The sequence below is a fragment of the Pteropus alecto genome, unplaced genomic scaffold (genome assembly GCF_000325575.1).
Source record: "Pteropus alecto unplaced genomic scaffold, ASM32557v1 scaffold25, whole genome shotgun sequence".
NCBI classification, from domain to species: Eukaryota; Metazoa; Chordata; class Mammalia; order Chiroptera; family Pteropodidae; genus Pteropus; species Pteropus alecto.
This window is the reverse complement of record NW_006441955.1, coordinates 36,949,276-36,962,074: the sequence shown is the minus strand read 5'-3', so window position 1 is coordinate 36,962,074 and position 12,799 is coordinate 36,949,276. Positions and strand designations below refer to the sequence as shown.

The 12,799-nt window shown below is 33.4% G+C and overlaps 1 protein-coding gene and 1 pseudogene across 5 annotated transcripts in view; one reads left to right on the top strand and one right to left on the bottom strand.

Moving 5' to 3' along the window:
* ARHGAP29 (Rho GTPase activating protein 29) overlaps window positions 1-12,799 on the top strand; it is a 65,664-nt gene that overhangs the window by 23,178 nt on the left and 29,687 nt on the right. For all 5 annotated transcript variants that reach the window (XM_025052048.1, XM_006919425.3, XM_025052049.1 and 2 more), the window contains 2 exons: window positions 3,224-3,358; window positions 12,693-12,789. In XM_025052048.1, the coding sequence (XP_024907816.1) occupies window positions 3,224-3,358; window positions 12,693-12,789 (232 nt within the window). The remainder of the gene's footprint in view (window positions 1-3,223; window positions 3,359-12,692; window positions 12,790-12,799) is intronic.
* Window positions 7,903-8,021, bottom strand: LOC112485923 (annotated as a pseudogene).

The following is a 12,799-nucleotide window of genomic DNA, read 5'->3' as shown; positions in this document are numbered from 1 at the left end:
CTATTTATTAACGTCTTATATTGATCTGTTAATGAACAATGTTAATCAAAGTCCGTAGTTTATTCAGATTTCCCTAAATGGTCCTTAATATCCTTTTTCTCCTCCAGGATCCTATCATAGCACATTTAATTGTCATGTTCTCCTTAGGCCCTCCTTGGTTGTGACAGTTTCTCAAACTTTGCTCATTTTACTGTCCATGACAGTTTTAAAGAATATTTGCTGGGTATTTTGTAGAATGAACCTTAATTAGAATTTGATGTTTTTGTCATGATTAGATTGGAGTTAATGGGATATTGGAAGAAAAGTAACAGATATAAAGTGCCATTTTTTTATTACATCATATCAAGAGTACTTAATGTGTTTTAAAGAATATTTGCTGGGTATTTTGTAGAATGAACCTTAATTAGAATTTGATGTTTTTGTCATGATTAGATTGGAGTTAATGGGATATTGGAAGAAAAGTAACAAATGTAAAGTGCCATTTTTTTATTACATCATATCAAGAATACTTAATGTGAACATGATTTATCATTGTTGATGTTGACCTTGATCACCTGTTTCACACAGTAGTCAGGTTTCTCTACTGTAAAGTTACTTTTTGTACCCCCTTCCATACTATAGTCTTTAGAAGGAAGTCACTATGCTCATGCTTCACCTCCTTGAGGAGATAATTTATATTTATATAAATTATTTGGAATTTTTCTATACAAGAGATTGTCTCTTCTCCATTTATTCAGTCATTCATTTGTATCACTATGGACTCATGAATACTTACTTTATACTTTGAATTATTTGTTGCTCAAATTGTTCCACCTTTGGCTATTGGGAGCCCTTTCAGTTGGCTCTTGTCTACTGTTGGCATCCTCTCTTCAATGTGAGGGTTTTGTGGGTTTCTTTGTTTTTTGAGGGGGAGATTTCTTTTTTTTTTTTTTAGCTCTTACTTTCTGGTACTATAAGATGCTCCTAACTCATCTTGTATATTTCCTGCCCCAATCCTAGAATCAGCCATTTATCTAAGGACTCCTGGTTCCTTTCATTGGACAGTGGTATTAGAAACCAAGATCAGCATGCTAGATGTGCTCATTGCTACAGGGATGTCATTTCTTTGAGGCCCTCTCAGCTGACATAGCAAAGAAATATATGTGTGTATACTAACCTGTATATACACACATACCTATAAATATTTCTACATGTAGCCACCTATATCTCTATTAAGCTAAGCATGAATTCTGACTGAAGTATCAACATTAATTCATCACCACTTGTACCATTATAGCTTCCTCCTCCTGCTTAGTAGTAAGTTTCCAGGCCCAACAGTGATACCTTGGCTCCCACCATCCACCATCCATTTACTCAATTGCTCAGTTCCAGTATACATGTACAGAATTGTTAACCTGAACCTTCATGGAAAACACTTTATCAACAACAGTACAGTATTTATTTGCATTTTCTTTGCCTTTAGCATTATAGACTCCACTCATTTCTAAGGCTACTTAGGCGAGCACCTAGTCCTTTGTATATTTTTTCCTGTCATTAAAATTTGTTGGTTGAATGAGTTAGATTTTCTCCTGAAGGCACTCTGTTCTCTGCTTCCCTGAACTATTTTTCTCTGCCTCTTCTTGGAATACTCGTTGCCCCAATATATATGCACAACTCTTAACCTTGCCTGTTCCTCTTATCCTACATATTTCTCTCTCTTGAAAATGCTGATTATGAATGGAATAGTTGATGCACAATGGTATAATTTCTTGTTTTTGTTTTTTATAGACAATTTTTCTAATGATTGTCTTTTAACATTTCTGAAAAAAAATGTTATTATTATGGATGACACTATTTAAACATGGTTTTTTTATTTTGGTTTGCTTTTAAAGGTATTCAGTAGGGAGGCAGTATAACATTAAGAGCATGGCTTCTAGAATTATACTCCCTGGGTTTAAATTCCAGCTCCACAGTTTAGTAACTTGGTGAACTTAGGTATACCTCAGTTTTCTCATCTGTACAATGGAGATTTTTAAATTATCTGTGTGATAGGATTGATATGAAAGTTAAATGAGATAATATCCTTTACTTTTAGGTACTAAAAGCACATGAGGGCACTGAATAAATTGCCTGTTATTAAACACTAGTGCTATGTAAGGTTATAGAAAGGAAAATTACCTTGGAATATTGTATTTAAGATGGTTGTCTTTTTAAAGTTTTGAGGATTACTTCAGAGGTTTTAAAAGTTAGAGTTATTTTGCTTTCCGATTTGCCTAGGACGATGATCCAGGAATATGCCTGTAAGTGCTCTCATGATTATTAGTAGCACCCCGTTTTCACTGACTGGAGTGTTCTAGTTTGAATGATAAATTATATGGTCACCTTATTTCCAGGGGTTATAAAATGCTGTCCACATCCTGCTGACCAGAGTTGGTGTAAATGAGTGAAGCAGGCTGGGGGTAGACAGTGGAGTCGAGGAAAGAAGGCACATCTATGAGAGCAGTGCCGCTTTGTTCTAGATGCTTGAGGATGTGGGCCTGGTATAACCAGATTTTAATTTTTTAAGAGTAGGCAGAAACCTGGAATTTTTATAACGATCCTCTTTTTCATCATTGGCCACTAATCCAGTTGTTCTAAAATGTACACAAATTCATCGAATCATATAAAGTTATATGCATTGTATCATGTTAGTTATATGACAATTTTTAAAAAGGTCACGTCAAATGGTGTTCTTTATATACCTATACGCCTATGAGTTGCTCATTTCTAGTGTCTTAGAATTAACTTCATGCAAAGAATCAATTCTAACATGAAAATTTAACATGTAAGTTTTCTTAAATATTGATTAATATATCAGACATTGTAAGGCTTTAACTGTTACCATATGTATTAAAAAGCGTATTAGAATAAAAACTATAAGGCAGGAAAACTTCTTATAAAGTTGCTGCCAGGGAAATCTAGAGAGCATATTTAGACTGAGAAAACTGAAAAAGATAATGCTAAGTTGACCATGATGGGGAGAGCCTTTGAAATCCTTAATGACTTAAAAAGATTAAAGATTTTTTTGAAGGCTATACATATAAATTGTATATAATTGCAATAATGAAAATAGAAGTGAACATATAGTAGGCAAAAATTGTGGAGCCAGTGCTTCTACTTGAAATGTGCTTTAAAATAATCTTTCATAGTTTAGATTCCTGAAACTTGGTTTTAAAAACAAATAAATTTTTTTTTCTTTTTTAAGACTGTTTTAAAGAAGTCATTCATATACGTCTGGACGAACTTCTCATTGTTTTAAAGTCTGTAATGAATAAACATCAGAACCTCAATTCTGTCGATCTTCAAAATGCTGCAGAAATGCTTACTGCAAAAGTGAAAGGTAAGAAAGATTTAAAAGTGGGTTGGTGTGGACAAAAAAGATCCAAGTGATACATTTTCATTCATAATGACCTCAGAGCCATCTCCTCTTAGTTTGTGTACTTCAATATTTAATATTCTCACCGTCACACCTAAAGCTCTCTTCCTTTTAAAAATTAAAACTTTGTCAGGAAACACTCTAAAAATACTAACTGAAGTTAAGTAAACTACTATTTAAAGTTTTTGTTTTTTGAAAGAGTCCATGCTCTTTTGAAGTAAGTTATTAGTGTATAAAATGTCTTTGTTATGTGAGGACAGTTGGTGCTAGAAAATGGTTGTTTGTAGTGACTCCACTTAAAGGAAAGAACCAAACGAAGAAAAAGAAGATTTAATTGGAACCTTATTTGAAATATGAAAAAAAATGAAACAAAAATTGTAAAACAAGTTTATCATATATATGTATGTATGTGTGTGTGTGTATAAAGCACGTCTAAAAAAATCATGAATTGAGACATTATCCTTTGATGAAATGACTTGCCACCCAAAGATGTTAGAATCTGTTATTCTGGGCCACAGTATATAAGAAGGCCAGAGGGTAAAGGGAGTATTTGAGAAGAGATGAGACTGGAGGCACTGAGTTCAATGAGGAGATTGTTAGAAATAATGGGCTAGATGAGGGTTGACAGTCTGATCCAAGGCAGAAACTGGGATGTAGTAGAGGTGGAATGTGATTGTTACAGAAGAGGGGATGGATATCGACTTGATGAAACATACCATTGATTGTATGTTAGGAGTTAAGTTGAAGTTTAGAGTTGAAGATGAGGACTTGAGAGTTGTTGATATATAGGTGGTAATGAAAGAAGATGACACCAACTCAGGGTGTGCAGAGCAAATAGAGGACTGAGTATGAGATCCCAGGGACAGAGAAGATAGAGGAACCTAAGAAACACCTAAGAAGTAAGGAGATGATTTGTAGAAAGATGTTATGGAATTTAAAAAGTGCAGGTTTCTAAGAAGTAATCGCTAGTGTTAAATGTCACTGATAGGTAGAATGAACTCAAGTAATGTAACTACTTGAAAAAGTGACTCCCATTGGTTTAGTAAGGAAAGGAAAGGCTCCACTGGGGAGAGGCGTTACCTGTGCCGAATCTCCAAGTTCGAAGAGACATTAACTAGGCTAAAGAGAGTTTCAGGGACTGTGATAGAGGGGCTTGTACAAGAACTCTGGATGTCGAAGAACATGTTGTGATTGGTGAACATACTTATATCTAGAGAGGGCAAAGAGCAAGTGTCAAGGGATGAGGCAGGAAGAAAAAAAAAATCTTTCAATAAAATATAGTCTATTTACTTAAGAACTTCCTCTTCTACTTTTGACATAGATTTATCATATATATGTGGTTCTCTTTTTTCTGTATTTCAAGAACTGAAAAAAATGGAGATAGCTTTTAATGGGAAAATGGATAACTGCTATTGCAACTTTTTAAAATGTGCTTTAGTAACCAAATTTGTTTTTAAATGGACTGTTTGTAAGTACCATTTAACTTAACTTAAGATAGGGAAATTTGTGTCTATAGATAGTAAAATTTCCATGCTTGGAAATAGCGACCACAGTTCATTCAATTGTTGTCATTAGCTATTGTGTGCAGTCAGGATGTCCTGGGGAAGGAGTGTGCCTGTGTTTAGTTGGTATCCACATTCCAGAAAAAGACTTGAAGAAAGTAGCCTCTCAACTGCCTTAAAGATCTTTTTTTCTTTGAGGTAATGCAATCTTTTGAATATTATTTCCCACTATGATTGTCTTTACCCTTGGATTTATTATTAGGATTTTACTTTTGTGTTGGATGAAATTTAAAAGGTTACTTTGGAGGGAAACTTATTCTTCACTAGGACTCCCTGAGACTAAAGGTTAGAAACCTTTAAAAACTGTGTTTTCTTTGGTGTAAGTTTATTTTTTTTTAAATAAAACCTTCCCCCACTCTTGTTCTTGAGGTCATCAAAAAATATCATTGATACCCCAAATGAAAAATATTCAGTGACCTAAAAAAATTGAGATTGAATCAGATCTTTTTTAATTCTTACATTTAATGATAATTTAGTTTTCAAACCCCGGAAAGACATAAGGGAAGTAGAAACTATTTTTGTATGTCTGTTCTGTGGCAATCTGAGTGTTTTGCTTAAGCTATCTACTTTAATATTTTCAAAAATACCTATAAAGCTACATTTTTATTTGTTTTAAAGAGGAAAACAGGAAGAAAAACTACTCTATATTAGGATCAGAAAACCGTCAAAAATGTAGAGATTATCTTGTCTCAACCCTTGATTACATTTAGAAAACAACAGTGACCTGACTTGCTTTGGAGGTCTTTACTGTCAAATGCATTTGGCAAGTATTATACCAAACCATAAAAAAAAATAAATTAACAAATAAATACAGAATAACTTTAGAATCAGAGAGGTCTAATCTTGTTTGTACTATTACAGATTCGAATGCATGAAATCTATTCACTTCTATGCATAAGTGAGAAATTGGAATTTACCTTTTAATAACTTTAAAAGAAAAATCCTTAGCTCCCCCCATTCATTCGTATTTCCTGTGTCTCCTCCTGTTTCCAAGCAGGAAGTTCAGTCTGACAAAATATTTGCAATATGGTAAGAGAGATAGAGCCTATTTTTGAAATAAAGAAATCTTCAGTATGAAGGAATTTATTGTGTACTTAATATTTGTATTTTCATTAGTATTACAGTTATTTTTGTCCATCTTATTTGTAATATAAATTAAAAGGACCGTTTATTTAGGTTTTCATGATCAGTGTTTGCCCTATGTTTAAAAATTGGCAAATGAAAAGAAAAATAAGTTTTAATTACACATCCAAAATTATAGAAGCCTCACATTTTCTTTGTTTTGAAAACTTAATTTTTAATAGGCAATTTATTTACACAGTTCATAATGGAGGTGGTAAAAGAGTATTCAAATGATAAGTGTCTTTTCAGTGAAGTATCTTTCCTACCTCAGACACTTAGTCCATTTTTTTCCCTAGATAAGCAACAGCTCTTACTGGTTTTTGTGTATTTTTTCAGAGACATATGGCACATATATAAACAAATACATGTTTTCTTTTTTTACCCTCCTTTATACACAAATGGTAGCATTCTGCTCCTTGCTCATTGTTCTGAGTTATCTGCACATAAAGAGTTTCTTTATTATTTTGTGTTATTTGTTTTGTTTTGTTTTGTTTCAAAGCTGTATGGTAATCCATTATTCGATGTACTATAATTTATTTAACCAGTTCACTACTAATAGATGTTTGTACTGTTTGCAGTTTTTTTCCTGTTACAAACAACGCTTCAATGAATACCCATGTAAATTCTTAGGTGGATAGTTACTGGATCAGAGAGCATGTGCATTTATATTTTGGATATTGCCAAATGCCCTCTGTAGAGGTTTGCCCTTCCGATAGCAGTGCTGAAAGGCTGATTTCTTGAACCTTTGCCAACAGATCTGGTTACCAAGCTTTATTATCCAGTCTTTATATATCCAGTTATAGTAAAAATTATTATCTCAAAATAGGTTTGATTTGTATTTCCCTCATTTTGGATGTAGTTGAGTGTCTTTTCTTATGTTGTAAAGCCATTTGTACATCTTTTTATGTGAATTGACCCTTTATTCATTTTTTTCTTGATAGTTGTTTTATATTGATTTTTTTGTATTGATTTTTTTGTATAAGTGAAATTAGCCCTTAATTTCAACATAAGGTGTATATTTTCTTTGTTTATCTTTTGATTTACATATGATATTTTGTTTAATTTTTGCTTTTAAATTTATCAATGTCTTGTATGGTTTTTGGGTTTTCGGAATTAGGAAGGACTTCTCTGAGATTATAATAGCATTCGCCAGTGCTTTTTCTTTTAATGTTTTCGTAGCGTCATTTATTAAATAAGCCTTTGATATGTTCTAGAATGTATGTCTAGCTAATTTATCGAATAATTCATTTTTCTTCAATTTGTGATGCCATGTCTATCATAAATACACTAAATTGTCATATAAATTTATATCTATTTCTGGACCTTATTCTGTCTCATTGATTTGTTTAGTCATATGCCAATACCACACTGTCTTTATTGTACAGTGTATAGTATTTTTTAGTATCTGTGAGGGTAACTCCTCTTTCCATTACTTTTTTGGTTCATGATTTATTTTTTTCATCAGGATTTTTAAATTAGCATGCCTAGTTCCAAAATATATCTTGGTATTTTGAGTTAAATTTAAAATTAAATTAAGGAGAATTTAATACTTAACATTTCTATCTGAGAATATAGTATGTATTTTAAGTAGTCTTTTGTGTTTCTCAGAAGCAACTTAAAGTTTCCCTTTTGTAAATCTTGTAGCTTTTCTTGTTTTTTCTTTTCCCTAAGCATTTTTTTTTCCTGTGCAAATGGTGAGAATTTTCTTCCATTATATCTTTTAATTCGGTGGTTTTCAAACAATCAAACCTGATCGATGGCATTAAGTTAGTGGACTGTGACCAACACTTTTTTTAAATTTTTTTAATTTTAATTTTTTTTTTACGCCTACGGCACCTTGTTTTCCTAAGTGGTCTCCCATGCAAGTACTAACTAGGCCTGACCCTGCTTAGCTTCCAAAACCGGACGAGATTGGGCGTGTTCAGGGTGGCATGGCTGTAGACTGTGGCCACCATTTTTAAAATATGAAAAAGAATAGGAAAAAAAACCCCAGAAAGCAGTACTCGTTTTATAAGACTGAAAGTTGTCTCAAAAAACTTTATAGGTGTTATATAACTGATAACTATTATGTGTGTTTGGTATACTTGGTCATGATGTAATATGTATTTCTTATTGAAGGTTGTAGTCAAAAAGTTTGAAAGTTACTATTCTAATAAGTTATGTGTATGAAAGCTGTTCATGTGACTTCTTAAAGAGGTACTGTGTCTTGGCGCTTATTGTAATTATTTAACAGGAAACCCAAGGGAGACAATTATTTGAACCTTGAGCAAAATTTTGACGAGCTTTGAAGAACGGCTAATAGATGAGAGAGAGTAAAGACAGAGAGACACCAAATTAGCAGGTTGTTAAATAGTCCAGACTAGAGATATAATGTGGCCTTTTGAACTAAGGCAATGGTAGTGGGATTGGAAAGTAAGAAAAAAATATTTTGGAAGCATTTCGAAAGCTAAGCTAATGAGCTAAGGAATGTATGGAAACGAGTAAGCTTGAGGGACAGAGTAGAAGAGAAGGTATTCAGTTTAATATATGTTGAGATTGCAGTGCTGATTGGTAGAGACTGGGAAGGAGTGGAAGGAATATATCAAACAGACCAATGGAAATGTGGGTTTGGAGCTCAGAGCTTAAAATTAGACAGGCGGTTTACGGATTCATTCCCTTAAAGGTACGAAAGTGGATGAGATTCTGTGGGGATAATGAATAAAGAAGAAAGCCAAGATGAGAAATGCAAGCTGAGTGGGAATGACTATATGAAGTACAAATTGTCTATAGAGAGATATAGAACACGAGGATGCTCATGTTTGCCAATTACCAAGCACTGTAGTCTAGGTGCTTTACAATTTCTCAGTTGTTCTTTTCAATAATATGTCATGGTACCTGTGAAGAAATTGAAGTTAGGTGATAATATCGAGAGTATCACAGGAAGTGGTAGAGGTCACAGTTTTGAACTCAAGTCTAAAACTCTGAAGCTTTTCTCCTTTTAATTACTATAACACATTGCTTCTAAGTGAGCAGAATACTTCAAGATGGAAGGAAGTAGTTAAAATTTAAAGTAATAATAGCTGACATTATTGAGGATGTACTTACTGTATGCCAGAAACTGTTAAGCTCTTTACATAGATTATCCCACTAATCCTCAGAGTAAATTTTTGAGATCAGTACTATTATATCAGCTCCCAGTTGGCAGATAATGGAGCTGAAACAGAGAAGTTTGTCCAAGGTTGCATACATAGTAAATGGTAGAGATGTTGAGAGTTGCAGAATGGTCAAGTAGGATGAAAACTTAGAAGAAAAGAAGGCCTTCAAGTTTGATTAATAGGAAGTTATTGTTGACAGTGTTACCAGTGGTATTAAATGAAAATAATAACTAACATTTATTGAGAATTTTCCATGTAACAGGGTCTGTTCGAAGTTCATTCAGTCTTCACAACGGTTTCAAAATACATATTATTCCCATTTTATCAATGAGGAAACTGAGGCAAAGAAGGTTAAGTTACCTAATCTAATAAGAGACAGAGTTAGGATTTAACCAAGGCAGACTGGCCTTGGAACCTATTCCGTAACCAGGGGTCAACAAACTGCCACCTGAGTGCTAAATCTGGCCTGCTGACCGTTTTCATAAATAGGTTTATTGGAACACAGCCACTCTTTATTTGTTTGTATATCATTATATCTCATTTATTTATGTATGGCTCTTTTAGACAGAGTTGAATGGTTGCAATGGACTGTATGGTCTGAAAGGTCTAAAATATTTACTGTTTATCCTTTTACAAGAAAAGTTTTCCAACCCTGATAATCATTAACTAGATGAAAAGCTAAATCCGGGTGAATTCAGTCATGACTTATTTGTAGAGGTTCGACAGTAAAAAAATGTTAAAGTAGATTGGGTGGTAGCTTTAAGAAGAAATATGGTAAAATGAAAATTTTTTCAATTGGGAAAGATTTGAGTACGTTAGTAATGGAAGAGAAAAAAATGTCGATGGAATGGGAGCAAGTGAAGTATGCAGGAGAGAATGGGAAGATTTATTATTGAAAAAGAGCCAGACTTTGCAACACTAAGCAGGAGCAAAAAAACAGTGGGATAGGGGGAGATTTTAGAAATATAGAGCTGTTTTGAAGTACAAGCAGGAAATAGGAATTTCTGTTAGATGGCTGTAACCTCATTCAGGTAGGGATGAAGGTAAGGAAAGAAGATGGTTCGAATAATTGTCTTCTCACTGCTCACAATTTTTTTTTTAATCTCCTAGTCATGTTTAGTGCTACGAAAAGAATATTCATAGGAAGTAAAGAATAATAATAGGATTTTGGACAGTGTTACAAAGTACTTTTTTCTTTAAAGTCTAAAGTTTGAAAATATGAGTAGGCTTTACATTTTTGCTGGTTTTACATCATAAATTGCTGTTTAGAGTCTCCTTTCCAATGAGATTTAAAAAACAGCTTTATTGAAGTATTATCGACATAACTGCGCACATGTAAAGGGTACAGTTTAATCAGTTTTCACATGCGTGTTCTTATGAAACCATCACAATCCATATAATGGGTATCCTTTTGTAATCCCTACCCTCTGTACCCCCCTTTCACTAATTTTGATAAGTTGTGTTTTCATTTTCATTCTGTTCAAAATATTTTCTAATTTCCCTCTTTGACCCATAGGTGATTTAGAAGTGTGTTTTTTAGCTTTTTAATATTTGGGGGTTCTCTAGAGATCTTTCTGTTATTTCTCATTTAATTCCATCTAGTCACAGAACATATTTTGAGTCCTTTCAAACCCATGGAGATGTGTATTATGGCCTATAATACGGTAAATATTTAGTTGGCACTTGAAAAGAACATGTTATTTTGCTGTTCTGTAATTTTCCATCTAGTCAAGACAGCTGATAGTGTTGTGAAAGTCTTCCATGTCTTTACCCATTTTCCCTCTATGTATTGGGTCCATTTTTGAGAGAGTTATTGAAAACTCTGCTGTCACTGAATTTGTCTCTTTCTCATTGCAGTTCTTAGTTTTTTCTTCATCCATTTTGAAGTTTTTACTAGGTGCATAAATAAGATTGTTATATCTTGATAAATTGACTCCTTTATCATAGGAAGGAGTTATGAAATTACCTCTGTTATGAAATGACCTCTGTTCCTGATAGTTTCGCTTGCTCAGAAATCTGTTTTGTGTGATATTAGGCCATAAGCTGGGGCCATTTGTGGAGCTTGCCATGTTTGTTTCTTGTCTGTCAGGATTCCTGTTCTTTTTGCCTGATAACCAGTGTCTTGAAACTGTTGTTTCATATATTTTGTATGGGTTCCTTTTAGTTGTTTCAGAAAGAAGTATAAGACTGTTTTTCTGTCTTGGCCAGAGCAGAAATCCAAAAATATTTTTAAAATTAGTTATGGTGGTTCTTAAGTTTTTCTTTTTGTTTGCATAAGGAATACTTAGAAGAATCTGATGGAAGGTGTGGACCTTTGCCCCTCATATCTACAAAGGCTTATACATGTAAAATCTTGGTTGTCATTTCATGAGGTTTATAGGCTGGAGGTTTAATTCATCTCTGCTTAGGAATCCTTGCTTTCCAGAAAGCATTTTCAACCCTAGTTGCACATTATAATCACCTGGGTGAGCTTTTTAACAAATAATCTGTGCTTCACTCAGACCTATGAAATTTCAGTCTTCAATGGTGGGATCTAGACTTTGTTTTTAAATCTCCCTAGGTAATTCTAATGTGTAGCCAAGCTTAAGAACAACTCTGTTTTAAGGCAAAGAATGGCTTCCTCTCTTCTCGGTTTCTATACCTTCCCTTTGTTGGCAAGGATCCTAGGGAGGGGTGGTGGGACACAGGGAACCAGTTGCTTCTTAAATTCAACCTGAGTAGAATCAGGTTACTTTTTCAAAATGGCCAATTCTACCTTCAGATTTTGTCTTGGTGAATTGTATCTGGATATTTAACATAGGTGCATACAGAGAAGTTACAATAAGAAACCTTTTTCAGTTATGTTTCATAATTTGCTTTAACAAAATGCAAAACATTAGAATATCCGTATAGTAAATGTGGACCTCAGAATGCAAGAGCCTGTAAGAAATAAGGTTATAAAAAAATAGGAGTTTAAGTTTTTTTAAAGCATTGGGTATTTTTTGTGTGATATACTTTGGATATAGGTTTTAGGTGATGTCATATATGTATATATGACTTCAATTATTGGTAATCCATAGTGAAAAATGTACTTAAGTTAGCCACAGTGCTTTTAGCTGTTTTTTAAAAATGCCATAAAGCAATAAGCAAGAGAAAATAGTACAGAACACTCTTAATGAGAGAGGTCTGGTGTAACACGGACTCTGTGACTCCAAGACTGATTGATTTCACATTGAGTCACTTCTTAGTTGTATCAAATTATGTAATGCATGTAGTCGTCAGTTTGGAATGCTAGCCACTTTTATGAAAGCTGATTCTTTTATATAATTTCTTTAATGAAGAACTTGAACATCATATCCATTTTGTATTAAGCTGTTCAGTTTCTGAATCTTCTATTGCTTCTGTAAATAATGGTGGATTTTTAAGAGATTAAATGACTTTATATAAATCTAGTTTAAAATATTTTCTCTCTCATTTATTGTAACAAACCTTTCCCTATAGCTGTGAACTTCACAGAAGTTAATGAAGAAAACAAAAACGATCTCTTCAGGGAAGTGTTTTCTTCCATTGAAACCTTGGCCTTTACCTTTGGGAATATGTAAGTAGAG